Source organism: Drosophila grimshawi, unplaced genomic scaffold, assembly GCF_018153295.1.
Source record: "Drosophila grimshawi isolate 15287-2541.00 unplaced genomic scaffold, ASM1815329v1 contig_44, whole genome shotgun sequence".
NCBI lineage: Eukaryota > Metazoa > Arthropoda > Insecta > Diptera > Drosophilidae > Drosophila > Drosophila grimshawi.
In genome coordinates this window covers 10,389,511-10,417,015 of record NW_025063240.1, presented here as the reverse complement: position 1 = coordinate 10,417,015, position 27,505 = coordinate 10,389,511, and the positions used below count along the sequence as shown (strand labels likewise).

General features: G+C 42.5%; 3 protein-coding genes across 3 annotated transcripts; all 3 read right to left on the bottom strand.

Moving 5' to 3' along the window:
* Nucleotides 1–395: 395 nt before the first annotated feature.
* On the bottom strand, nt 396–10,423 carry LOC6559003 (cadherin-23). The gene is given in 9 exon segments (XM_043215567.1): nt 396–1,044; nt 1,102–1,874; nt 1,876–2,244; nt 2,302–2,604; nt 2,716–4,333; nt 4,392–4,653; nt 4,713–6,204; nt 6,265–6,629; nt 10,267–10,423. Coding segments are annotated over 9 exon segments (5,466 nt in total). The 3' UTR covers nt 396–917.
* Nucleotides 10,424–12,238: 1,815 nt separating this feature from the next.
* Nucleotides 12,239–14,541, bottom strand: LOC6558994. The gene is made up of 3 exons (XM_032743291.1): nt 14,515–14,541; nt 14,184–14,443; nt 12,239–14,126 (listed from the first exon to the last, which is right to left on the bottom strand). The coding sequence occupies exons 1-3, from the start codon at nt 14,539–14,541 to the stop codon at nt 12,239–12,241; spliced, it is 2,175 nt and encodes a 724-aa protein (XP_032599182.1).
* An 872-nt stretch (nt 14,542–15,413) lies between these two features.
* On the bottom strand, nt 15,414–20,984 carry LOC116806435 (proline-rich extensin-like protein EPR1). Its single transcript, XM_043215420.1, has 3 exons — nt 20,967–20,984; nt 18,363–18,431; nt 15,414–18,297 (listed from the first exon to the last, which is right to left on the bottom strand). The coding sequence occupies exons 1-3, from the start codon at nt 20,967–20,969 to the stop codon at nt 15,895–15,897; spliced, it is 2,475 nt and encodes an 824-aa protein (XP_043071355.1). The 5' UTR covers nt 20,970–20,984; the 3' UTR covers nt 15,414–15,894.
* Nucleotides 20,985–27,505: the final 6,521 nt, after the last annotated feature.

The following is a 27,505-nucleotide window of genomic DNA, read 5'->3' as shown; positions in this document are numbered from 1 at the left end:
GTCTAGTTTTCGATATTTACTTTTAGTCTCGCTTAATATTTGTTGACTTACTTTCATTTCGTTTTCATATCACATCGCATGTCCATGGAATGTGACCAAGAATTCATGTATTTTGTAGTAGATACAATTTATTTGCACACATGCTCAAATTCATTGTAGTTACTCGTTCTCATAATATACAAATATATGTATTTACCTTAACGGCAAAAATATATGCATATTGTTTGAGTAGTGGAAATTAAACATTTTCGAGCAACACGTCAACTCACGTAACTGGCTGCTCATTTGTGGAGCTTCAGGATATTGAAATTCCTGTTGAAACCAAGTTCCATATTAACTCATATTTATTTTGCACTTGTTAAGCATTTAGTGGGGCGAATAAACGATAAGATAAATATAGGTAAATGCCGTTTATTTCTACTAAAACAAAAGTATTTCATGCGTTGCTAAATCTGTTGGGCTGACAGAAAAACTACTCAAAATTCAGTAACTAGTAATAGAATCAGTGTATTCCCGCGCAGATGACACATAAAATGACTTGCGATTCGCATTCTAAAAAGTCTAAAAAGAAGTACTTAAAGCTAAATGTTTCGATTGGACTTTATACAGTTTTAAATTAGTTAATCGTAACCTACTCTACATAGGTGTATGTACATACTAGATCACGTGCATAGTATGCTTATGCTTGTATGGACTGTTTTGGCCCCATCTTCGCGCGAAATGGCCAACTGTGGTTCCAAAAGCCCCATGTGCACCTGATCTACTCTAGTTATAACCGATAGATACTCCCACTCCACTTATTTATGGGCATTTGCCAGAGGGTGCAGATAGGGCTTATAGTCTTGAGCACTAGATTACTACAATTTAATTCAGCATTGCCATTGACTGGACCTGACTGTGCAGAATATGAGCTGAGGCTACAATGGTCCATAGATGGGCTCCGAGTAGAGCACAGCGGGCATCGAGTAGCTATACGATGTGGGCGTATGCTCTGTGGGGGTTCTCAGACTCGCCTGCAGGCTGCGTTTGCTATGCCGCTTGAATCTGTGATAAAGGTATTTTTATTATTTAGAAATCAAGCAACTTAAGCCGTATACTCACTTCTTCTTCAGACAGCAGGCCGCACAGAGTGAGACCAATGCGGCTATGCCTATTAAAGCCGCTAGAATCACTAGCCATGAGCCCGCGGACATCAGCATATTGCCGAAAAGTGCAGCCGTGTGAGTGCGTCGTACCGAGCAAGATTCCAAGTCACTGACTCCATACGCAGCGTAAATGTCAATGAGCTCGTGACGCAGCTCCTTGGAGTTCATTAGCTTCTGCATCTCGCTCAAGGAGAGCGCTGCGCCATTTCGGAACATTTGGAAACATGAGCTCGTCGCGGTAAAGTCCAGGCTCATGTCGGCTCTGGTGAAGACTTGGGTGTCCAGCACATGTAGCTCCAGACCGAGTGGCTTGAGTTTCTTTTGCAGCTGCGCCTGGAATGGGCGGATGTTGTGCTGTATCTCGTTGGGCGGTCGGGCAAAGACGAATTTGAGCAGAGATTTGTCGCGGATGACAAACACCTTAATATTGCTGTGAGTCTGACGCTTGGCCTTGACGGAGTTATTGGCACAAATGCGCATCAGGAAATAACCATCGACATAGTCTGCAAACGAGCCACCGGTGCGTAGCTCACCCGTGCGATTGTTGAGCGTGAACAGACTCTGTAGATTGCCAGTGGCAAGTTTGCGGCTGCGCTTGTAGAACTGCGGCACAAAGGTCACGTTCATAATGGAGAGCGATATGGGTGCAGCTTCGGCATCTGCATCACTCGCCTTCAGTGTCGTAATCACCGTGTCAATGGGCACATTGATGCGTATACCAACATGTGGAGTCAGGACTCTCGAATTGCGGTAGATTGTCGTCAATATCTAAGATCTTGATGGTGATGCGCAGATGCGAGGGATCCTGACGATCATAGGCATCGCCTATGTACTTATAAGCCGGTTCTCCCAGCTTAAAGCATTTGACAGTTAGTGTGAAGGACTCAACAAGCTCGCGATCGATGGGCTGGCTTGTCTTCAGAATGGCCAGACTTTCATTGGTTCGCTCAATGGTAAAGATCTGTTCGTTATTGCCCTCGATAATGACATAATCGATGGCTGCATTTTCGCCCATGTCCTCGTCAATGGCGCTAAAGTTACCAACAATTGTGCCAGCTGGTTGCTCCTCCAGTACGGACATTGGTATAGGACCCTCATCCTGTTTGAAATCTTCGCTTATTAATCAAATTTAAAGATAATATTTCTTGTTTCTTACGATTTCCCTAGCGAATCTGGGCTCATGGTCATCCATGTCGAGCACTTCAATCTGTAGAATGCGCGTCAACGACTGCTTAGGCTGTCCATTATCGCTGATCTCCAGCAACACTTTGTACATGCTCTTCTCCTCCCGATCCAGTGGCTGTCGTGTAGTTATCAACCCCGTGTGCGTATCTATGGCAAAAGATTCGGCATCAGGCGTATCGGGGAGTATGCGATATGTTATCGTCCCGGATGGCGTGTTCTCATCATCGGGATCGCTGGCAATCACTTGGAAAACGGGGGCACCAATTGCGGCATTCTTAAAGTAGTATAGAAAATTGAATTTTTATAATAAAAAATATTAAAACTACTTATAATAAAACTTAAATTTCCACTATAGTTTCAAATGTTTCACATCTTGCAGACTCACCTCCGTTACATTTGCCCTTTGACCAACTCGTGGAGCCACAAAGAATGGAACACCATCATTGGCGCTCACATCACCAATGAAAATTCGCACTTCAACATCCGTGGAGAGGGTGGGCTGCTTGGGGACTTGGTTGCCATTATCCTGGGCACGTACGATGAGCACATAGGCCTCGGCGCGTCCTTTACCTGTTAGATTGCGGCGAGTGGAAAGCAAACCATTCTGGGCGTTAATGCTAAACAGTCCATTGGCATCGCCTTCGTTGACCAGCTCGTAGCGCACTTCACCGCCAGGTCCTTCATCCGCATCGCTTGCTTCAATTTGGAGGACATTCTCCATTTTCAGAGCATTTTCCGGTATAACGGTACTGTATAGCTTCTTGGAAAACTCTGGTGCATTATCATTGACATCCAGAACATCGATAAGCAGTTCCACAACGCTCTGTTTGGCATCGGTTGGTTTGCCCGGCGAGTCTTCGGCTTTCACTTGGAGTCGAATGGTAGGCGTGCGCTCTCGATCGATGGTCTGGTTGCGTGCCACGACAATCTGTCCTGTGAGGTTGTTAATCTCGAATAGCATTGCATATTCGCCTTGCAGTGAATAGATGATCTTATGATAGCCCAAACGCTCATCTCGTTCATTCAACGCCGCATCCTTGTCCTGAGCCTTGACTTGAATCACGGGCTCTGGGTAACCCTTGTTCTCAATGATGGTGGCATGATAGGAGCTCTGCTCAAAGATCGGACTGTTATCGTTCACATTCTCAACGGTTATGTTCAATCGACTGATGGTGCTGCGTTGACGATCGGCGCTATTAGCGCGCACCTGAAGCTCAAATTGGGTGCTGCCTATCTCCGCCAGAGCCTCATAGTCCAGACGCTTCTTCAAGATGATCTCGCCGGTACGCTCTGATATTTGAAAATATTCCAACTCCTTTGGTTCTACCAGTTCAAAGCTGGTTATCGCCTGCTCCGTCACTGGATCCTCGGCTTGTAGAATGAAGAGTGCACTGTCAATGGGCATTTCCTCCTTGACATTGATATGTACCACAGGACGAGAGCTGCTCCAACCTGGATTCTTGAACACTGGATCCTTATCCTTAAAGGACTGCACATAAACCGTAACCTCTGTTGTGTCCACTTGCAGCTCTGGATCAACTTCCGCGTTCAAGTCCCGCACAACCACCGTAAAGATAATAATGGCAGCCACATCGTGGCGCAAGGTGCTATTCACAAAGATCTCTCCACTTTGACTGTCTACTCGGAATGCTTCCTCGACAGGGTAGCTACTTCGATTGGTTATGCTGACACCCGCTTTGGTGGTGGCTTTAACTGGTCCCTGCAAACTATACTCCAATCGTGAATTGAGATCCTTATCAATGGCCTTGACCCGTAATACGCTCTCTCCAATCACAGTTCGTTCGGATACGTAGGCTGCATAACTATTATGCTCGAACTTGGGTTTCTCATCGTTAATATCCTTGACATTGACATAGACCGTGGTAGTAGCTGTTTCTGGGATTGGTGTACCGGAGTCAACGGCATTCACAATGATCTCAAAACTATTCATATTTAAGTCGCGATCAATACGTGCTTGAGGCGATACTGTGATCAAACCAGATCTGAAAGTGCATAATTTGTGGTAGGTGTTCAAAAATATTAACTTCAGAATTAACTTACAGTTCATTGATCTGGAAATTATCGTTCGCGCCAACAATTCGATATCTGAGCAGACTGTCCAGACCGTCGGGATCGTGTGCGGACACCGTTGTCACATTGAAGCCTGGCACCGCATTCTCCGGTATGGACACGCGATAACTGGGTGGTCCAATTATGGGCAAATTCTCAACGTTTTGGAAGTGGCCTTTGAAGATGGGACGTTGATTGCCAGAGATGCCGACACGCACTAGAACTCGTGTGGTGTTTGTAAGCGGTGGAATTCCTAGGGGCCATAAATCGAAAAATATATAAAAGGAAATCACAGATATATATTTATCTTACCAAAGTCCGTTGCAGAAACAACCAATTCGTATTCTCCACGCTCCGTATCCATGGACCTAGCTGCCTTCTGGAGTGTTATTTCACCCGAGTCCGGCTCAATGCGAAATACATTGCCAGCTATGCTATTTTCCGAGACAATGGCATACTTCACTCTGCCATTTCCTTGACTGGGACCATCTGCATCAATTGCCCGCACAAAGAACTGTGGCTCAAAGATTGCCGCACCTTCGCGTATTGTGCGACTGTACTCATTGCTCTCGAAGATTGGCTGATTATCGTTAACATCGAGGACATCAACAAAAAGGTTTGCATTTGATTCGCGGCCGCCGCCATCGACAGCTACCACAGTCAGACTGTATGTGCTTTGCTTCTCGTAATCCAAAGGTCTGAGTAGATAAATACCACCAGTCTCTGGATTCACATAGAAATTATCGGCTCCAAATCCCTTAAGCACATACTGCACACGACCAAATTCACCGGAATCCGCATCGGTAGCATTCACAATGCCAATTAAAGAATCTGTTGTCAGATTCTCGGCAGCTGTAAAACGATAGGTTTGCTCGCCAAAAATAGGCGAGTTATCGTTGGCATCCAGTAAATGGACTTCCACACGTGCCTTCGCCTGCTCAACGCCATGCGAGGAAGCAACCAAATCGAATTCGAATTTACGCTGTGCGGGATTATCATAGTCCAGGCGACTAGCATTCAGCACCTTAACCACAACGGGAGTGCGCGCCTGTCCCTCGGTAGGAGAGACACCAAACACACCCGCTGCGTTTGAGACATCCACAAGTTTGAGCTGATAGCGACTGTTCTCGCCCATGTCGCGGTCATCCACGAAAATCGATAGACCTGGCAACGGCATTCCATTCGCTAGATTCTCCGCAACTGAAACGTTAAAGTTCGACGCGCTGAACTCAGGTCGATGATCGTCGACATCGGTAACCACAATGGTAACGCGTGTGATTGTATACTCGGCTGGGATGGCGCCATCAATAAGCTCTGTGGCGCGTATGGAGAATACATAGACACCACCATTTTGTAAAATATCCGGATTTTCCCGATCCAACGGTTCGTTTGTGGTTTGCAGCATCGCTGTGCCGTCTTTAGGATCACCGAACGGCACCAGCTCAAAGTGACCAAATGGTTCATCCTCCAGCGAGAGGAAGATCTCTCTCGGTATGCCCACATCGCCATCAATTGCTTTCACAGTCAATATGCTCACACCGGCCGGAGTATTCTCTGATACTGTAGCGGAATACGGTGCATTGGTGAAAACGGGTGCCTGATCCTGCACATCGATAACGTTTATAGAAATTGTGGCAAAGGAGGTGAGACGGTTCTCCAGCGCACTATCCGATGCCGATATGGTCATGATGTAGGAAGGGCGGCTCTCAAAGTCCAGTTGCTGTTTTAAAGCCACTCGAGCTGTATAATTACCATCCGCCAATTTGACAGCGCGTACCTCAAAGATATCGCATATATTGTTCTCCTTAAAATAGAGAGTTGACTGTAAATTTGGGTTATACAATATGGGTTCTGGGGGATCTACCTGAACACATCTTATCTGCACTTCAGCATTCAAGCCCTCGTCACGATCGACGACAATGATAGGAGGCTCCACCTTAAGTTCAGCGCCCACAGGCAGCGACTCACTGACGCTGGCCGAGTAGGGTCTACCATAAAATGTGGGCTGGTTATCATTATAGTCGCGCACAGGTATTTCGCGGCGCTGAGAGACTGTATTCGGTTCTGTGCCATAGACGCCCTCGTCTGTTATACTGATAATAACCTCAACGGTGTCTTGAGTTTCGCGATCGAGTTCCTGGCGCAGGCGCACCACACCCGTCTCCCGATCCACAGAGAAAACTGGCCCAGATATGCTGTACTTGAGGCGACCACCCTCCGGATCAACGCCTGAAAAATATAACAAATTAGTTGGGACTTGTGGACTTGTGAATAGCAGTAAAAGCGGTTTGTCGACTTCTTGTCGTGCTCGATACGCTCACTGCTTTAATTACGAATGGTCGTCGGAGTAGTAGGAGTAGTAACGTCATCGGCTGACACTCTGGCTGTCGGGTTATGTTTAAGCGTGTGAAAAATGCTAATGAAGTTTCCACAACCTCCTCCACTTTGGCTTTTCTAGTCTAATGCGCTCGCTGGCAGTTTAGTTGAGCGTGGAAATGGAGCTAGTATGTAACTAACTCTGGGAGTTGGGTCAACTTATTTATAAATATGGGTTGTCTTATTCTCTAACATGGCAGTTTCTCTTTCTCTTTATGGTTTTTTGTTTATCACAGGAAACTACTTATGCCATGCATCAAAATTCCGAAATTCAGAAACTCAGCTTGGGGGCAAACACGAAAAGCATTAGAAATTCTTTCGAAGTAATACAAAGTGGAGAAAGAAAACAAATGATCCCAACAGCGCATGCACAAAAGCTAACAATAATAAACTCACCGGCGGTCTGGAAAACGACTTTTGGCACAGACGCAGGCAGGCAGACACTCTTATTTCTTTCTTTTTTTCAGGTTTTGTTGAAGAAGACGATAGACTGGGAGACCGACAATTGCAGCACTACGACCACGAACACGACATGGACTCAAAGCGGGAAGCAAACAACACGTTCTCCAACTTACTACACCCAACAACAACAACAACAATAACAACAGCTAAACAATTGCGGTCGCCAACCCGAATAGCTCCCATCCCAGTCCCCACTGCCCTCTGGCGCGTGAGTGGCCGTTTCCACTTTTAATGTACATAATCATTTTCTAGTTTTTCTTTCATTTTTTTCGGGGTTTACACATAATTTTTATTTTTTTTTTTGTATCTCATACGTACATATATTTGTACATACGGGGCCAGTTATATTATTGGGTCTACGATTGTTGTTACTGCCTCGTATGGAATCCAGCTTTGCGACACGCTTAAAAAAGAGCTGGGAACACTATCTGCGGCCTAAAATAACAATTATGCTAGTTTTTTCAAAACTGAAACTTTTCTACTTTTCACTTGTCATAAGAAGCAGCATGTCTTGTTGAAAGACTGGGGAGGGGTAGTAAATAATTTGTGATTTCATGCTTCACGAAGCGTATTTGTTAATATTTTGCTATTTATTACATACAGTAACCAAGCGAAAGACAATGGAAACACCCGCATTGTGCCAACTTTTGCCCAATTATTCGTCTTCGTTTTTTGTTTAGACACCAGTTTGCGTTTAGTGTGTATATAATTACCCCACGCCATATATTTAATTATGTTATCCATATCTTGAAAGCAATTTAATCTAATAAAGCTAATTTAGTAGCTATAGAAAGTAAAAATAGTTATCAAAATGGGTACTTTAACAAAATATATATACTTGGATTTTTTTCTATCTATCGAAATTCACTAAAAACAACAACATACCAATAAAATGTTTGAAATAAACAAGATACCAAATTATTCTTGACTTATGTTTAGTTATAAATTTGTAGATACGATAGGGTAAATACGACCCTGAGCAGTCTTTTGTTCCATTTGTATTTCTTGATTAGCGGCGATTAACACTGATTTGTCAACTGACCAATTTGAATATAAATTAAAAATAAAAAACCTGTAAAATGTATTTAAATATTAAAATTAATTTGATTGCAGCTAGCAAATTGGCAGATTTTGGCCTATTGCCAAAGAGATCTGTGATGCAACCACGTAGATGATTGCCAGTAAAAACTGCAATAACAAATTATAGAGGCTGATAGAGCCGCTTCCTGCCTCATAGTTTAACCAAGTAATTTCAACGTTTTCGACAGCTATTTTTCAATTTGCTTGCAATGTCTGCTCACTTGTTTGTCTGTATTTATGGCACTCTTGATTTCAGACGCAGTGAGCTACAAGTTGTTAGCTCAAACGTGTTTTCTTTCAGACAGTATCTCACGGATGCAGCTTGCAAAAGTAAATGACTGATAGGCCCAACTCACTCAGCTCTCAAACACATACAACAAAATTAATCAAAATTAATCATAGATGAAAAAGTTAATGAGCATTCATTTAGCTATCGACTACTCAGTTAAGTCAAATTCTTGAAATAGTTTATGTCTCTTTGAGGTCTTAATCGTGCACACAAAAATTATATTAAAATATTGTGAACTATTATTAAGATACATCTATTTAAACTGGCTTGAAAGTTGTCTGCCTTGTTGTCTGGTATTTCTAACCTCCGCGTTGGGCGCATCAAATTACAAGCCGCATCTCTGTATTAAAATAACTGGGCCTCTGTGTTAGGGTGTCAACGGGGCGGCCGACATGCACTTGTGGACAGGTGTAAGAGCCAAAAGCAAGCATGAAGATGAATTGAACGCGATCTCGTGCAGAATTCATAGCGAATGCCGACAGTTTGTTTGTTTTATGCTGTTGGATAATCATCATGCGACGAATTATTATGTTGCTCGAGAAGCTACTACATGCAGTTGCAGGTGCCGTTGCCGTTGCAGTTGCAGTTGTAGTTGCAGTTGCGAAAGGAAGCGATTATGCAATAACTGGCAGGCAGGTGTGAAAAGCGTTCGCTGCAATTGTTACTTTCAATTGATTGATGTCGTCTGTCAAAGTAAAAGTATCATAGATTCTACGCGTGACAAAAGTGAGTGCGCTTGGCCATTATTATATTATACGCTTGCAAATACCAGTTGCTGGCCATCAGCCAGCGATATTTGCATCTAATTGGCAGCACGCCATTCTCAACATAATTGTTATCAATTGCATGTCGCCATGCGCCATTTATCGGAGCGTTTGTTTTGCTATCACGAAAGCTACGCACAAACGTGTTCAAATGCATTTCCGCATCAACCACACAAAAGATACCAAATACATACACTTAGACATGTGAATCTGTTGGCATTGTTTGTGTTTGCTATCATTGATTACCAAACTGCATTTTTAAGCATGCGACCCAAAAGTTTTATCGCTTATCGCTCTTACCTCTCCGCATATTTGGCGAAATAACTTAAGTAATCGCCAAAGATACTCTACAGATACATACAAATGTACCGACATGCAGAAACCCGTACAGAGCAACAAAAAAATGTAATACTCTTGGCAAGGTTATGCAAAAGTAGGTGGCGCTGTGGCGAGCCAAGCGCTTAATATTTCAATTATACACATTTATAAACATACACGTACATACACACTCCCCGCTAGAGCCCCCAAATAAGCGAAATGAAAGTCAGCAATGGCAATCTGAGATTTGGTGCACAAAAACTCAAATTACCAAATAATTAAATTATCAAATGACCGGCAAAATAATACCAAAAGCGCGCAAGTTTTTGAGTTATACAATTACTATTCACAAATATAATGAAATTACTAAGAGATTGGCCTGAACTCATGAGCATGAACTAAGTTGATGGCCAGCAGCGTATCTCTAAGTTTAAAATAATAGTTTTTCTGTTTTTGTGAAAGGTTTGCAGCAATTGATGTGAGAATTGGGGCTATTGTTGCTAGTTTTTTTTATTATTTATTTATAATTATGAAACCTGGGCTTGGTCATTTGTTGACCTCAGTTTGAGTAACTTACCTTTAAGCTGAAACACGGGACTGCCAACTGGCGTATGCTCCGATAGGCTAAAGCGGGACATATCCCCCGAGCCGGGCACAAAATGTGGCGGATGATTCTGCAGCTGTGCTCCACTCAATCCAAGCAGCAACAGCAACATTAGCGACGGCAGCAACATTTTGTTGCCGTTACCAATTCCAGTGCCGTTATATATATATATATATATCCGTTAGCTGTGATTAATTTGGTTTGTTGTTTTCTCAACTATTTAGCACATGTAGCACAATATTCACTTCTCAAGAGTAGCACTTATTTTTAACTGTCTTCTGGAGATGCCATGCAAAAACAAGAATTTTGGTTTAAAACAACTCTTTCAATGTTAGCCACGCCGCCCACTCGGCCTTGGCTGTGGTGGGTAATGGCAATGCAATTGAAGTTGCTGTTGCAGCATTCGCGCTCAGTCAGCGGAAAAGTGGGAAAATTGTGGCAAGCTCAATACCAAAACGTTTGTTTAGGCTACAACTTTGAGTCTTGGCTAGCCGCTGTTGTTTGCCTAATTGAAAAGTCATGCAGTAATCGCTTGAACATACTAAGCTATTTGCTATAATTAACAGCCAAAATTTGACAGATTCTAAAAAAGAAATTCGTTGCCGCTGGCAATTTCACTTTATGCACATGTGAAAAGTGGCACATGATGATGAGGCAGCTGCTGATGTTGGTGCTGCTGCTGCCGAACAGTTCCAATCATTGGGCCGAGGCGCTATTCGAGCCAAGCGGCGATTGGCAAATGTTGGCTTTCTCGCACACACACAATTACACACTCACACTCGGACTTGGAACAGCTGGAGAACGAGGAATGAGGTGTGTGGATCATGCGGAGATGGCAAAGAAAGCAAGCAACACACTAAAGACCGAAATGTGCAAAAAGGCAGCTAAAATAAATAAGCGCAGAAAACAGAACTGGTTGCTCTCTGGCGCTGGCGTGGCGTGCAGACGCAGACAGCCATTTGCCCGCAGATACACAAGTATCTGCAAGGTAGATATAGTTATTTGGTCAGCGCTCTTGTTGTTGTTTTGGCAAAAAAAAAAAAAATGAAGGAAGCAAATATAAAACATAGAAGACGCAGTCATTACTCATAGCGCACCTATGCTCTGACGCTGAAGTGCAAGTAACTTACAAAGCAGTCCCTAAGTCACTTAATCAGATGCAGAGTTATTCTACTTATATACTCATTATTTCACATTTATTGACAGAAACGCACCGAAAAATACACACGCGAAAATAAAACAACGCCAAAGTATGACGCCAGGTACGAAACTTGATTCTGGTTCCAAATTTTTGTGTATTTCTTGTATTTCGTATGATTTTTTGCCCACTGTCACACAGTCACTTCGCGACGAGTTTTCAACCGCAGTAACGTCTTAACGACGCGACGCTCGCTCACCTTCTGTCTTATGGTCGTTTTACCTGTTGCTGTTGCTGTTGCTGCCGCCGTTCTTAGCTGGCCAACAGCGTGCGTGATTCGGCCACAGGCCACAGTAAATACTGGTTTCATGCTGTCGCCGGTTTTGTTTTGATACACATTTCGCGCATGCGCAAAACCAGTGGTAATGAAATATGAAATGCGAGTGTGTAAACACTGGTTGGGGAAATTTAATGAAGCAATATCATTTTCACAGATCACCTAAAAGTATGCTACACATTTGACAACACATACACTCCAGCTATTGCTTTGGGTTGGTGCAGCTACGAAATACCAATCTTTGAAGGAAATTCCTACTAATTTATCTTACAAGTTTGTCCTTAAAATTGAGGCAGGTATTTTATTTTTGTGTGTGGCATACTGAATACTCTTTATCAAAAGCTGCGCACATTCTTGGCTCACGATCTTACGGAATTCCAAGTTTTCAACCGTTTTATTTTTTGTTTTGATGTAAACACTTATCATATTTGATTTATTTTTGGTAAATAAAAACTAACAAAAAAATCAATTTATAGCGCATCGTCCACCTGGAACTGTATTAGATCCTCAACGGGAAAGCGAAAGAGCGAAGCCGTTTGAGCCTCGGCGGCCAATTGATCGATGTGTGGATTCTTGTGGTAGCGAAAGTGATCGCCAAGAACGCTGTAGCGACCTGGAATTGATGGGGGATTGCCAGTAAGTGCAGCAGGACGCGGCAGTTGAGGCAACTGTGACACCTCAGCCGCCACGATAGGATGTTCAAAGTCAATAAGCGACAGGTTATCGCTTCGTGAAATAGAATTATTCGTTTGATTCTGCTGCAACTGAGTTGCCGATGTGGATGCAGCAGTCAGTGAAATGTTGCCTGTCTGCGACTGAGCCTGGGCTGCCACCTGCCGTGGCTCAATAGGACTGGGTGGCTTAGGCAGTGGCTGCTCCCGCTCACTGGGAATGAATGAGTTACGCTGCAAGCCAGCATTATAATTGTTGTAATTATGATTATAGAACGGATTAGTGGAGGTGCGCACTGTTGCCGTCGGCTTCTGTTTGGGGAAAACATTTAGATGCAGCATTATCTGATTGGCGTGCGTTTCTGCTGTTGCACTATGGGAATTGGAATTGCTATTGGACTGCTGGCCATAGATACAATCATCGGCGACCACGTTTTGCTGAGGCAACTGGGCAAACTTTTGGGCTTGATAGAGTGCCTGCTGCTGACTGTAGTGTGTGGCCTGATCCGGGAATATCATGGGCAGGTGACTAGGGGACTGTGTGGGAAACTTGAAGGGTGTCTGATAGAGGCCGTGCTGCATTCCATGATGCAGCTGCGGCTGCGCATAAGCAGGTACCGTGGATGCGGTTAGAGCATCGCTCTGAAATGGATTGCGCAGCATCGACGTAGGCCGCGAAGGGGGCAATACCGGATATATATCCAGGTTAACCTTGAAGGGTATGCGCTTATGTTTCGGCTGTCGGGTGGCATTCAACGCAATGATGGGTGGAAAACTCTGTAGAAATGGATCGGCCACAAAATGCTGCTGGTGGCTACCATGCTCCAGCAGCATGTTATAGTTGCTCTGCTCTTGTTGCTGCTGCTGTTTATTGTGCTTCTTTTTGGAGCTGGGTTTGCTCGACGGCGGCTGCTGGAGAGCCAATAGATTTATGTCCTGTGGCGAGCGTGGCTTATAAGGATACAGCTGCTCAATAGCTACGCGCTGAGGCGTTGCACCACCATAAAGTGGCATGGACATTCCCATGGGAAACATGGGCAGGGGAATGCTAAACTGCATCTGCTTCTTATTGCGCTTGCCCCGAAAAAAATTCGCGATACCGCTGGACTTCAAGTTCTTGTAACTGCCTGCGATGTGCAGCCCAGAGGGCATCATGACTAGCGAGGGAGCCTGCATACCCTGCATACCATGCATACCCAGCTTTCCTGGCAACTTGCTGGGCATCATGCTATTGATGTGCAGATTGTGCAGTATGTCCTGGATGTTGTTCAGCGCTTCGCCCTTCTTAAACTGTTCGGGCAGCGGCCCTTCGTAGGGAAAGTGAAAGGGTTTCGGTTTGAAATCCTCGCGAAGCGCCAACGAGCCAGGGGTCTCCGAGAACTGGCGACGCAGCAGCGCCACGGAGGGTGGACGTTGCGTGGAGAGGCGTGGTGGGCGAGACAGCTGATCGCGCAGCTGTGGCGTTGCAGTGACGGATCGTTTGGGCAGGCGCTCATACAGATGATGATCATCATCGATACCATCGTTACCAGGCGCGTTGAGCTGTACTGAAGTTGCGTGCTGCAGCTGAGGTCGTCTCGCTTTCGTGCGCCATGTTCCGTAAATGGGCGCAACGTCGTCTGCACGCTCCAATAAGTACGCAGTTTCGCCAGCAGCAGCAACACCACCATTAGCACCACCTACATCGCTCCCTGCTATAGCATCTATTTCGCCTCCAGCTGCCTCTACTCCATTTGCATGCAACTGCATCTGATGATGCATTTGCTGTAAATGCAGTTGCATCTGTTGCTGCTGCAGACGATATTGTTGCTGCTGCTCGTGCTGCAATTGTTGTAACTTGGCACGCATCTTCTCAATGTTTAGACGTTCCGCTGAGTTGTCACTTTCCGTGCTGGGCGTTGTTTCGGACTCCTCTGCTGACTCAATGTAGTTGAGTAACTGCTGCTGCTGCTGCTGTTGATATAAGGCTGCTGTGGATCCGACCTTGACTACCATAAGAGACATCTGCAAAAATTGAAAGTTTACGTTTTATTTTTTATGTTTGCAGCATGCACTAAATCGTAAACTTGTCTCACAATTATGTACACATAGAGCGGGCCCATAATCCGACGCAAGCGTAACCTTTTTCTTGTAGCCTTTTTGTTACCGCCTCTTGCAGGATCCGTACCCAGCAGGCGTTTATATTTTGATTCTGGCTCTTGTTTAGCTTCTAGCCTTATAAACATTTTTCACTGTTTTGAAAATTTAGCTGAGCTTCGGTTTTAACCGTTCTGCTTTGATATCGATATCTGTTGGCACACTGGACGCGACTTCCTCATCGCGAATCGCAAAGACGACTGCCTGCAGTTTCGACCAAGCAGCCCCTAAAAACTTGCATTCATTGTAGAGCCAACGAGTGCAGCTAACCAATTAGAAAGTTTAACATACGAAAGAAATAATATATGAAATAAATTAATTGCCCAAATGTTTTCGTGATGCCAATATGTGTGTGTGTGTGTCTGCAAAAGAAAGAGATATTTCAAAAGCAGCGACCATGAACAACTGGAGATCGCATACACGAATACACACGATAAAGAATTAAAACGATATAAACGAGGATAAACTTATCCGAAGTGCTTGAGACTCTGATAAATAAAGAAATAAGTATTTTGAATTGATTATAAATATTTCAAAATGTGTTAAATTTAAAAATTAATAGTACGGTAACAATTACTTAGTTATTTTCAAATAGTGCGAGAATCAAAGCAACTCCCTAACTAATTTAAAAAAAAAAACTTATATCACAAATATAGTCGAATGTTTTTTAGTCTCATAATTACTTGCAATACAAACCAGATATAATAGTTTTATTACCCACCCAGCAATATTTATTGCCAAGCTCACGCAAGGTGCGTCTTGTAAGGCAAACAAATATTTAACCACTGAAAACACATTTTCCGTTGTTGAATTAAAAATGCATATAAACCACATTTGATAAACTTAATTTATTGTTCGGGATTTAGAAATGTTTATAAAAGATATTTATTTTTTTAGTGCCGAGACACAAAGTGCTGAGGAGACAAAAAACACACATTGTCGGTTCACATAAAGCATAGCAAGAGTGGGCATAGCATTTAAGGTTTACAAAAGTAGATACATATACAGTGATCCCTAGTTGTATAAGTTTTCGATACATTAAGTTATAAAAACAAACAAGTTACTTTCTTGCCGATGTGAGAGTGTTTTCGCGATTTCGAGCACCCTCTTGAAACGGTGAAAAAATCTTTTCGACTGTATTGACTAGATGTATCTAGCCGTAGAAATATTGTTGGCATTGCATTGCTAGATATTGAGCATCAGTTATTAAGCATATCTTCTTAAGACAATATAATTTCAATTCAAATGAAATCAAATGTCACCCAATAACCGTCGTTGAAATCATCGACGGTCTATAACTGAGCTAGTAAAACGGGTGCTTAAAAGTCGAAAGGAATGTTCGGAACGGGGTACTGGTATCCCGAGTGCTTGGTCGTTACAACAGGTCTCACGCTAGCCCTCGTCGGAGGTGGGACGTACTGGGTGGTTCTACGGGTTGGTGGTGGAGTTGGGCGACGAGTCGTTGGTGGTGGAGGTGGTCTACGTGTAGTGATCACAACTGGAGGCTGTGGCTTATTTGTTGGTGGCAAATACGTGGGAGCTGGAGTGGTACGTGGTGTTGGTGGACGAGTCGGAGGACGAGTCGGTGGACGAGTCGGTGGTGGAGTGGGTCTACGGGTGGTCACTGGAGGCAGTGGCTTGTTGGTAGGTGGCAAGTATGTTGGAGCCGGAGTGGTACGTAGTGTTGGTGGACGAGTCGGTGGACGAGTCGGTGGTGGAGTGGGTCTACGCGTGGTCACTGGAGGCAGTGGCTTGTTGGTAGGTGGCAAGTATGTTGGAGCCGGAGTGGTACGTAGTGTTGGTGGACGAGTCGGTGGACGAGTCGGTGGTGGAGTGGGTCTACGCGTGGTCACTGGTGGCTGTGGTTTGTTGGTAGGTGGCAAGTATGTTGGACCTGGAGTGGGACGTGGTGGTGGTGGACGAGTCGGAGGACGAGTCGGTGGACGAGTCGGTGGTGGAGTGGGTCTACGCGTGGTCACTGGAGGCAGTGGCTTGTTGGTAGGTGGCAAGTATGTTGGAGCCGGAGTGGTACGTAGTGTTGGTGGACGAGTCGGTGGACGAGTCGGTGGACGAGTCGGTGGTGGAGTGGGTTTACGCGTGGTCACTGGTGGCTGTGGTTTGTTGGTAGGTGGCAAGTATGTTGGACCTGGAGTGGGACGTGGTGGTGGTGCACGAGTCGGAGGACGAGTCGGTGGACGAGTCGGTGGTGGAGTGGGTCTACGGGTGGTCACTGGTGGCAGTGGCTTGTTGGTAGGTGGCAAGTATGTTGGAGCCGGGGTGGTACGTAGTGTTGGTGGACGAGTCGGAGGACGAGTCGGTGGACGAGTCGGTGGTGGAGTGGGTCTACGGGTGGTCACTGGTGGCAGTGGCTTGTTGGTAGGTGGCAAGTATGTTGGAGCCGGGGTGGTACGTAGTGTTGGTGGACGAGTCGGAGGACGAGTCGGTGGACGAGTCGGTGGTGGAGTGGGTCTACGCGTGGTCACTGGTGGCTGTGGCTTGTTGGTAGGTGGCAAGTATGTTGGTCCCGGAGTGGTGCGTGGTGTTGGTGGACGTGTCGGTGGACGAGTCGGTGGACGAGTCGGTGGTGGAGTGGGTCTACGCGTGGTCACTGGTGGCAGTGGCTTGTTGGTAGGTGGCAAGTATGTTGGAGCCGGAGTGGTACGTAGTGTTGGTGGACGAGTCGGAGGACGAGTCGGTGGACGAGTCGGTGGTGGAGTGGGTCTACGCGTGGTCACTGGTGGCAGTGGCTTGTTGGTAGGTGGCAAGTATGTTGGAGCCGGAGTGGTACGTAGTGTTGGTGGACGAGTCGGAGGACGAGTCGGTGGACGAGTCGGTGGTGGAGTGGGTCTACGCGTGGTCACTGGTGGCTGTGGCTTGTTGGTAGGTGGCAAGTATGTTGGACCCGGAGTGGTACGCGGTGGTGGTGGACGAGTCGGTGGACGAGTCGGTGGTGGAGTGGGTCTACGGGTGGTCACTGGTGGCAGTGGCTTGTTGGTAGGTGGCAAGTATGTTGGAGCCGGAGTGGTACGTAGTGTTGGTGGACGAGTCGGAGGACGAGTCGGTGGTGGAGTGGGTCTACGCGTGGTCACTGGTGGCAGTGGCTTATTGGTAGGTGGCAAGTATGTTGGAGCCGGAGTGGTACGTGGTGGTGGTGGACGAGTTGCCCTCGTCGTTGGTGGTGCGGGCCTACGCGTGGTCACTGGAGGCAGTGGCTTGTTGGTAGGTGGCAAGTATGTTGGAGCCGGAGTGGTACGTGGTGGTGGTGGACGAGTCGGTGGTGGAGTGGGTCTACGCGTAGTCACTGGAGGCAGTGGCTTGTTGGTAGGTGGCAAGTATGTTGGAGCCGGAGTGGTACGTGGTGGTGGTGGACGAGTTGGTGGTGGAGTGGGTCTACGCGTGGTCACTGGTGGCAGTGGCTTGTTGGTAGGTGGCAAGTATGTTGGAGCCGGAGTGGTACGTGGTGGTGGTGGACGAGTCGGTGGTGGAGTGGGTCTACGCGTGGTCACTGGTGGCAGTGGCTTGTTGGTAGGTGGCAAATATGTCGGTGGTGGAGTTGGTCTTCGTGTGGTAACTGGTGGTTGCGGCTTATTTGTTGGAGGCAAATAAGTCACTGGGACACGAGTTGGTGGTCTGGTGGGCGGTGGTAGAGTGGGGCGCGTTGGCAACTCAAACGGAACGTCTGGGGGTGGGTAGTGGTACCCGTCAGCCGCACGAACCTTACGCTGAAAGAGGTAAATTTTTCAGTAATATATCTAAGGCATAATTCTATTTGCAATCAAGTGCTTACCTCATGCGTGTCCGCTGTTGCGGTGGCAAAAGCCACAACGCAAAGCGTCAAGACGAAAAGTGCACTTCTCTGTAATGAAAAGAAACAAAATGTAAATATGTTCAATATAAATAATGAGTACAATTTTAAATTATTTTTAACTGAAAAAGTTCTGACTATAAGCTTTATTCTAATAGCCTTATCGAATTATTCATGCAAAACAGTTTTTAATGATCTAGGCCCAAATGACAAGTAACTTTGTATAAGTGTAGAAAAAACGTTCGTTAAAAGTTCAGACGGTGTCAGCCATTTGAGTGGAGTATTCAAATCAGCAACACCACAACAACAACAACAAAAGCAATTAGTCTAAATTGTTAACGTGTAAAGTTGAAGACATTCAACTTTGACATAATCTCTAGGTCATGGTAGGTGTCCAAAACTAGACCAAACAAATCCATACTTTACTTAAATAACTTGTTTGTTTATCGTTTATTTGGAAGTGATCAACATTTCTTGATCAGTTTTATCTACAAGCTTATTAAAACAAAACATAAATACTAATTTAGGTGAAACAATTAATTACTTTGGAGGCAAGATCTTTGGCTGAATTCGGAGATTATGTCATGTTGCCTCTTCCGTTCGACTGTCAACGACTATAATGCCTTATAAATATAATTTTATACGATTAACGCATAAATTTCGACAAGGCCAACCTGAAGCTTTCAGCATTAACGTTAACGAAAGTGGTAAATGGGCAACTGCAATTAATTTGTGGACATATTTAATCACTAAGAATTTTGATAAGCTTTGTGTGTATGTATATAAAAATAGCTAGTTATGCAACAAACCGGATGCCAAAATTCTGCTTGACTAGTTTTAAACACAATATTATATAATAGTAATGGGCAACGACCATTAATAAAGTGAGAAAAACTGAACTCGTCACTAAAATAATTAGCTTTAGCAAATTAGCATACGCACTAATCAATGCCAGCAGCTGGCATAAGGCCTCCAGTGGATTAGCTTTATATTCACATTTCTTCGACTTCACCACATAAAAAAATAATATATTCATCATATGCATATTCTTGTATATTTGTGTATAATTTTTTTTTTAGCAAAATTCGACAAACGCTAAATCTAAAAATATAAAAGACATATTTTACTTTTACTTAAATGGCCAGACATTTTTTTATTGGGAACTTGAATTTTGTGGTTCTTTTAAACTTGTTTGATATTCAAATATGCAAAGTGCTTGAAGCTAAATTCGTTGGTAAAACGTTTTTTTAGCACCTGCTGCCATGAAAGTGAAAGGACTAGAGCTGATTGATATCACACAAAGGTATGTAGCGACAGCTTCTCGATTATGACAGCACCTCAAACAAACTAAATTAAGAGATGGTATCTCGTCTTAATGAACTTCTTTTTAGGTTGTGTTGTGCGTTTCTGTCTAAAGATTCAGATTTCTGAGATTGTTCTATGTGATTTTAAGGGCCATGCTAGTTAAGGGCCTTTTTGCTTAAGCCATGTGTCATATGAGTTGAATTTGTCAGTAAGCTTGCTTCCCAGTTATCTATTATGCTAATGTGGGCTTATTAATTTATTTAACTCGCTGACACTGACCTTGCGTTCGGCTCGGAAACGTCAATGACGCTCTTTTGGGTCAAGCTGTCTTCAATGATTACATTTTACGAATTTTCAATTTATTTCATTGATTGTTTTAACGTAAAATCTGTCCCCCTAAGTATAAAACACATCTTTGACAATTTCTTAAAGCTTATTATGTTGAGTCATTACTTAAGACCAATTAAGACTAAAGATTGCGCACTAAACCAGCGTGTGTTCAGCGGTTGGCCTAGGCTGTTCTTTTATGCGACTCTTTGATAATTTAAAGTTAAATGTCTGCAGCCATCGGAAGACTGAGGCAACGAACTTGCTGCGATCATTAACTGCCAAGCAATGAACTAACGTTAATCATCTTTTTTCAATTGCAGAGCCAAGAATGAATACATGTATTGGTTCATTTAATGGTCATTTGCCTAAATATGCCAATTCAAAGGTCAACCCATAAAATATGACAACATCTGACATAGAAACCCAGGCTAAATGATTTCAGTCAGCTTCTGTTTGCAGCACCTGAGCCACAGTCAACGGCAAGTTAATGATTTAATGCGCAATTACTGACAGCTAACTGAGCAGCATAGCCCCCGCCTTGATTTTGTCACCACACGTGGGTGCATCGGGCGTATGCGGAATCTGGCCAATATACACCTGCTGGCCGCTTTACTGGCTGTTAGTGCCAGTTACTGGTAGACTGACGCCTGTTTGCGCTACTAACACACTCACACTTGCACAATAATGGAGCAAACAAAACGTGTAATTGGAAAACTAAAACTCTTCTCCGCTTAAATGTCACTTGGGCCATAAGATAAGATGCCTCAACTCAGACTGCCTCGTTAAATATTTGCAATGCAAATAGGCGATCGTGTTAACGTAATTGATTTTGTGTATTGTTCGATTGTCTTTTCATTTTGGTCACTTTTTGTATTGCACTTGTTTTCTTCTTTTTTTTTTGGGCACGAATGTCTTTCGTTTATTTATGCAATTGCAACTAATTTTAGTTACCATGGTGAACACTTTTAACTGCAACAGACGGCAGCTAGATTACGCTTAAGTATATAATTTATATATATATATGTATCCCGACAGATGGTGTTTGTGTGTATAATCCTTGTGTTCCGATCGTATCAAAATTCAATGGTCAATTGAATTTTTGATCGATGCCAAGCAGAAAAGTTGCCTCAACACTGGGCTAGCAACTAAAGCATCAAAAGTTGAAGATTCTCTACTTATATATACTCGGGGCGTTAAATAAACCGCTGCTGCGGCGGCGGCGGCTTCTGCTGCTGGTGCTGCCGCTGCTGCTGCTGCTGCTGCGGCGACAAAATCGACTTGGGCGACAGCTGTTAACATTCGCAGCGAGTGAAGATGCTGCCAACGAATACGCTGACGCAAACAACTGACCAACCGGTGCCACTTTCGGTTTCAGTCCCTCAGCAGCAGTCGACACATCAGCTGCGCCGGCGCAGTCATCGGCGACGCCGCAGCTTTTGCTGTTGGCTGCTCTTAATGTTAATGGCAGCGTTGTTGTTTTTGCGGTTTAACAGTCGCATAACATAAGTAAACTCACTAAAACAAAATAATCATATGATAATCATAAATACAAAATACGAAGAAAAAAAAAACACCAAAAAATGCTTTTATAGAGTAGTTGAGACAATGTCGCATTTAACGTCTTCTAAATTTGTTGCTCAGGTGTTGTTGCTATTGATATTTGCATTTAGCTACTTGATTTCAACAAATATATTAAGTTACTAGTGACTTCAGTAAAGCAAGCACTTGCCCATCTTCTTAAAAGTTGCCATACTTGTATTTGATTTGGTTTTTTTTTTTTTGATATTTATTATTATTTTATTTTTTTAATATTTTTGCGAGCAAACGAGTATTTTTTTGAGTAATATGAACGCCCCTGGATAATGTGCTCGGTGAGTGTTAAACATATTGTCGTGCTTAGTCTAATTGGTAAACGAGATTAACATTCGAGAGCTGGAAGATGTTGTAATTTTGGCAATCGCTTTCAAGGCTTCAATCGAAGCACATCGCGCAAGGCAAATAAGTATTTAGTGGCTGAAGTTGCAGATGAAATTAGCTGCAATAAAATAGTTGAACAACTGAATGCAATGCAGGCGTTGTCTCTAAGTGCAAACATGGCCAGTAAGATTACAGATGTTTGTTGCTAAGATTAGGCCTACATGCTGAACATGAAGATGAACCGGTTGAGCTGCCTCTGATGCGTGCTTTACTCGTCTCGCGGGTCAGTCGTGGAGTCCAACTTTGGAATTGAGCTCTGAATGTTAAGGTAGGCGCGCAGCAGACGCTGCTGCAGCCCCAATAACGAAATGACCTTTAAACGCAAAATGCGCTGTCAATACAAAAATAATAATAAAAACAAAAAGGAAAAAACACACACGCTCGACAATCGCCCGTACACATTTTGTTTTTATTGAAACAAAAAGATGCTGCAGCAACGGCTGCCAGATGTAGATGGAGATGCTGAGATGTGAGTGCCAGATATTCGAGTGCCGAGTGCCCGAGCCAATGCAAGTTGAAGCCTGAAGCTCGAAGCCGTTGGTGCATCATTTTTGCGCGTCCGCCCGGCTGACAGCAGCAACAGCAGCCAAACGAGTTTTCTCTCTCAGTTTAGACAAGCTGCAGCGCATTTGTTAATTTCTTCTTCTTCTTTTTTATTTTTAATAAGTTGCATTTATTAATTTGCGATGCCCAAAACACGATCAAGTCGTCACGCAAAGCCTTATCACCGTTTGATCCAATTTGGACAACAGCCCACGCAATAATCAACTTTTGGAACTTCAACTCATCGGTTTACGAGTTTTGCATGCTTCAAATATTTGTCTCTTATTTAGAAGATGTTTTAACGAGGTGCTAAACTGGCTCATAATCAGAGTTTGTAATCAAACGGCTTTGTACACAGCATCAATGTGTGCTTACACTCAGAAAATAATTTTTGTTAAAGTTTTAAGCACTCTTAATTGTTTGAATATTAAAAAAACTCTTTATTTATTTAAAATTAAAAATACAACTTGAATTACTGCTTAATGAAACTTACTTATGATAATACATATTAAGTAAACAGAATCACAATTTGTTGCCCCAAAAATGTTCTTCGAGTGTAGTTCTTTGTTCGAATTGTGTAATAAAAAAGGTGTTTGTATCAACAAACAAGTTGCTAACAAAGTGTGTTAGTAGTCATAATTACCTAGTACAAAGTGAGTGCTGTACAGTGGTACTATAAAATTCACTTATATTAAACATAATCGTAAAAACTTTTGCTTTAGGAAGTCACCCTTAAGAAGCTAATTGCTCAGATGGCCGCCAGCGCACACTTAGTTACTACTCCATCCGCCTATTAATTGTTCTTTTTATGAGAAACCTCCACCTGAGTAGAGTCAGATACCAAATACCAAAGACAACCGGCCAGATGCGATGCGATGCTGTTGGTGACGGCTAACAATTCGGGTCATAACTTGCTTTGCACGTCTGCTCTCAGAGGCAATGACACTTGTGGTCTGCTGACATTTCAGATAAGTCATTGTGACAAGTTTTATTACAGAAACAGAAAAACCATTTCATAGCAAGTATGAATGCCCAAAACTTTGTACAGGGAAGAAAAGTCAACAATTACAAATATATATATAGGCATATATTTATTTATTTATATTATTTTATTTCCATTTTTATTTTTTTGACAACTCATTAAGATTTGCAACAATGATGATGGACATAAACCAACTCTAGGTATTATCCAATAGCGATGTAAAAAATACAGACGGCCGAAGGACGTGTCAATGCCTCTCGTGCATAGTTACGGATTGTTGAACGGAGCTGACAAACCGTGTGCATAAAATTGATTAAAATTAATTAATAAACTGGCTTGTCAAATTAACGCACCCGATGTCCGTGACATGGGCCAGTGCCAGTGTGTGGATGTGGATGCCGCATTTAACCAAATTCTAGACATATTTTTTATCACTAGAATTGTGTGATCTATTCAGAAATTAGCAGCATACTAAATATCCGGTACCGTAGACATTGTTTTTGTTAAGAAGTTGTTCATCTTTTGTATTTAGTACGGAAATGATTTGTAACATTTATCAGAGCACATATCTAATTTAATGAAGAGTATATAAATACAAAAATGTCTAACGCTTTTATTAAATGCTTAATGCGATACATTAATCTTCTCTCTATTTAGGTGTCAATTGGAGGCAAGTAACAAATGTTTGACCAGCTATCTAATCACCGTAATTAAATACCCGCACGCACAAACCATTAAAATTATAATCAACGTTTTAATACATATTATATCTAGTCACAAAAAAAAATAAATAAAAAAAACAATAGCTGACAATAATAGGCCGAATATTTATAACATTCTATTCACAACCACATTTCCCACATATCTACATATTAGTAGAAACACATATATATTTGAATATATTATAATTTGGCGGATCTCGTGGAAGCCACATAGTATAATATAAATTTCCAGCCAAATGTCACATCAGTTGCGTCAGCATAAGAATACAACTTTTGGGCATATTCAATTGTGTATATGATTTATGCAAATTTATCCTTTATATACTAAATATGCTCGATCCCATCTACATACTAGTCAAGGCAGATCAAATTTGATTACTTGTCAAGCCGCTTTAGATTTATATATGTATATGTAAATAACCATATAGCAGACAACAGCCAGACCAGACCAACTAGTTCGGATGAGGTTTGAAATAAAAGTTGGCAACATTTTGTTTAAGGAAGTTCAAGTATACAACTATGTATTATGTTTTATAATGGAATATGGTAGCGTCTTCTCTTCTTTGTGAATTTATTAACAATTAAATCAACTGATTATCTTGGTTTTGATTTTCCTATTAAAAAAATATTGAAAGCTCAAAGAATACAAGTTTACAAGACGATTAACAACCATCAGAAATCTACTATTCAAACTTAATGTATTTAATATTTTAATATTCTATACTAGGTGTAGTTACAAAATCTCATCCAAATAATACAAAAACCTTGATCTTTAGATAATGGCAATGTTTAATTCCTGATGTTTGACATTTCATTATCATTCAAAAATTATATTTCTCCTATATTTATTTTGAATACCATATATATATATATATATATATTTATAACCTATTTCATTCAGACGCTTAAACAGCTAAAAATTATAAATTATAAATCGTTATTGGCTTTGATCGTATTGCTGGTTTATTTCTGCAATTTGCAGTCCAGTAAGTCCCGTTATTAATTCACAAACACGAAACAAATCGAAATGGAACAAGATTCTAATGATCGTATAATTGATGATAGTCGAAGTCGCTGCAGGTTTGTTAATAATTATTTACGCTGGCTACCAACTGTGCTTTTTGAGTGTAGTGTTATATTTCATGCCAATCTTATATTTATTAAGTAGCTGTGAAATTTCAGTTAAGCAAAGCCCGTAAGCCCTCGACGCAGTAAACAGCGAGCTTTTGCCAGTCCATATAGGTGGCCCAGAAACATGTTTCCCCCAAAAAATCCATTAATACGTCGCACCAAGGACACGGCAAGCCAACAACAACAATAAGCAACAACCAGTTTTGGAATGGCCAATTTATTGCCCCAATTGCAGGCCATTGGCATTGAAATCCTTGTGGATGTTATGCGGTGGATCTGGTGAATCTGCCCCGAGGGTCACGTTTTGGGATCGGGACGATGTTTATCGAATTCCACTGAAAAAACCTGTTGCTCAGAATCATTGTGGGAATTATGTAATATTACTTAAGCGAAAGTTTTTAATAAGATTTTCGCATAAATCAAGTGTTTATTATAATTAGCCAAAGTGTAAAAGGCTAAGAGCCGGCTATCAAGTGGTCATCGAGTTAATTATTTATTTAGCTTTTTATTTACCTCAAGAGCAAGCTCACGTCCAAAAAAAGACGGGAAGTGCTCCAGCTGAAACTGAAACCAAAAGTTGAATATGATTTGATTTATTGCAAAGCACGAGTGGTGGACTTCAGATCCAAAAACAACCCGATGGCTGGGCTTGAAAATTAGTCTAGTTGTGAGTGTGTGTTTGCTTAAAGAAGCAGATGCGATTTTCAGTGCAAATCAAGCTACAAATTGGAGCACTGTCGTTCACACGCGCCGACAAACATACAAGGCTGTTGAGTGAACTGTGACCTAAGTCAAAACAAAGGCAAATTAGAAATATTCATATAATGTATCTACATAATAAACACAAACATATACGTATCTATATCATTTTAAATTATATATGTATCTATAGTTGTTTGTTAGTTGTTAAATAGGAGATTCAACTGGCATCGAAATGCTGCCACTGCTTAACACATTCTACGCGTCTCGACCAAATAAAAATCGAAAATTCAAGAAATTAATTTAAAATAAACGTCAAACTGAACGAGTTATTTAATTTGAACACAAACTGGTTCGCCTCCTTGTACCTACATTTGTATGTATGTATATGAACATGTATAGCCCTTCATATAGATGTCTCTGTGCTGTAGACAGAAAGGCTCTGAATTCTATGCCCAACAATTTATAAGTTTCACATGCAAATTTTCAAGTTTTGAGCATACATATTGAGTTCGAATTTATTATCATTATTATTATCTATAATATGGATAACTACTGGTTTGGGACATATTCAAGTTTTTATTCAAGTTTGCCGACACTGGTAACAAACATTCCCGTATGAAATATTTGCCAACTAAAATTCAACTAATCAGAGTTCTTCCCCAATTTATATGGGGTATGCGACCAGCTAAGTGAAATTTCGCTTCCGTATAACTAGGCTGGCAATAAATTATCAAAGAATTCTATATTAAACTTCAGATCCTGCAATTGCAGCCAGACATTGGTTGTGTATCTTATTATTATTGGGGGGAAAGTGCACCGCGCCCTATTTGATCTAATGTGCCCCTTTCTGAACCTATAGCTCTTCCATCAGCCCCAGCTCCCGCACGAATGTGAGGCTCCTTGTTGGATTGAGGTCTTCTATGTCTCTGCAATTCAAAACATGCACCCCTAGAATGCTGCGTCTTCTTCTAGTTAAGGCGACACATTCTGCTAGGATGTGCATCGAGGATTCCTCCTCTCTTTCACAAAACCTGCACAGATCGCTAGTTTTAGTTTGGTGACTTCTTAGTCTACAGTGTCCTGTCAATAGACCGCTAAGTATCCTAAGGCTGTTCTTTCCCATGGCTATAACTTCTATCTTAACGAAAGGCAAATTAATTAGTTGCTGCCCCTCCCAGTCTGCGATGTAGGTGATTTTTATTGACTGAAGGTTAGGCAGACTAGTTTTCAGATCTTCTGTTTTGAAATCAATATAAAATATAATTTGGTTTTAGGCAAAGGCTGTGGCCAAAGCCAGATCGCATAGGTTTTGCAGCCGAAAGACACAAAAATGAGCGCTTAACTATTTATTAGCTTTAATTTGAATTTCGTATAATGCTGCGAACCAAACTTGTTGAGCCGCTTCTGCCAAAAGATGCTTCTACATATTTCAC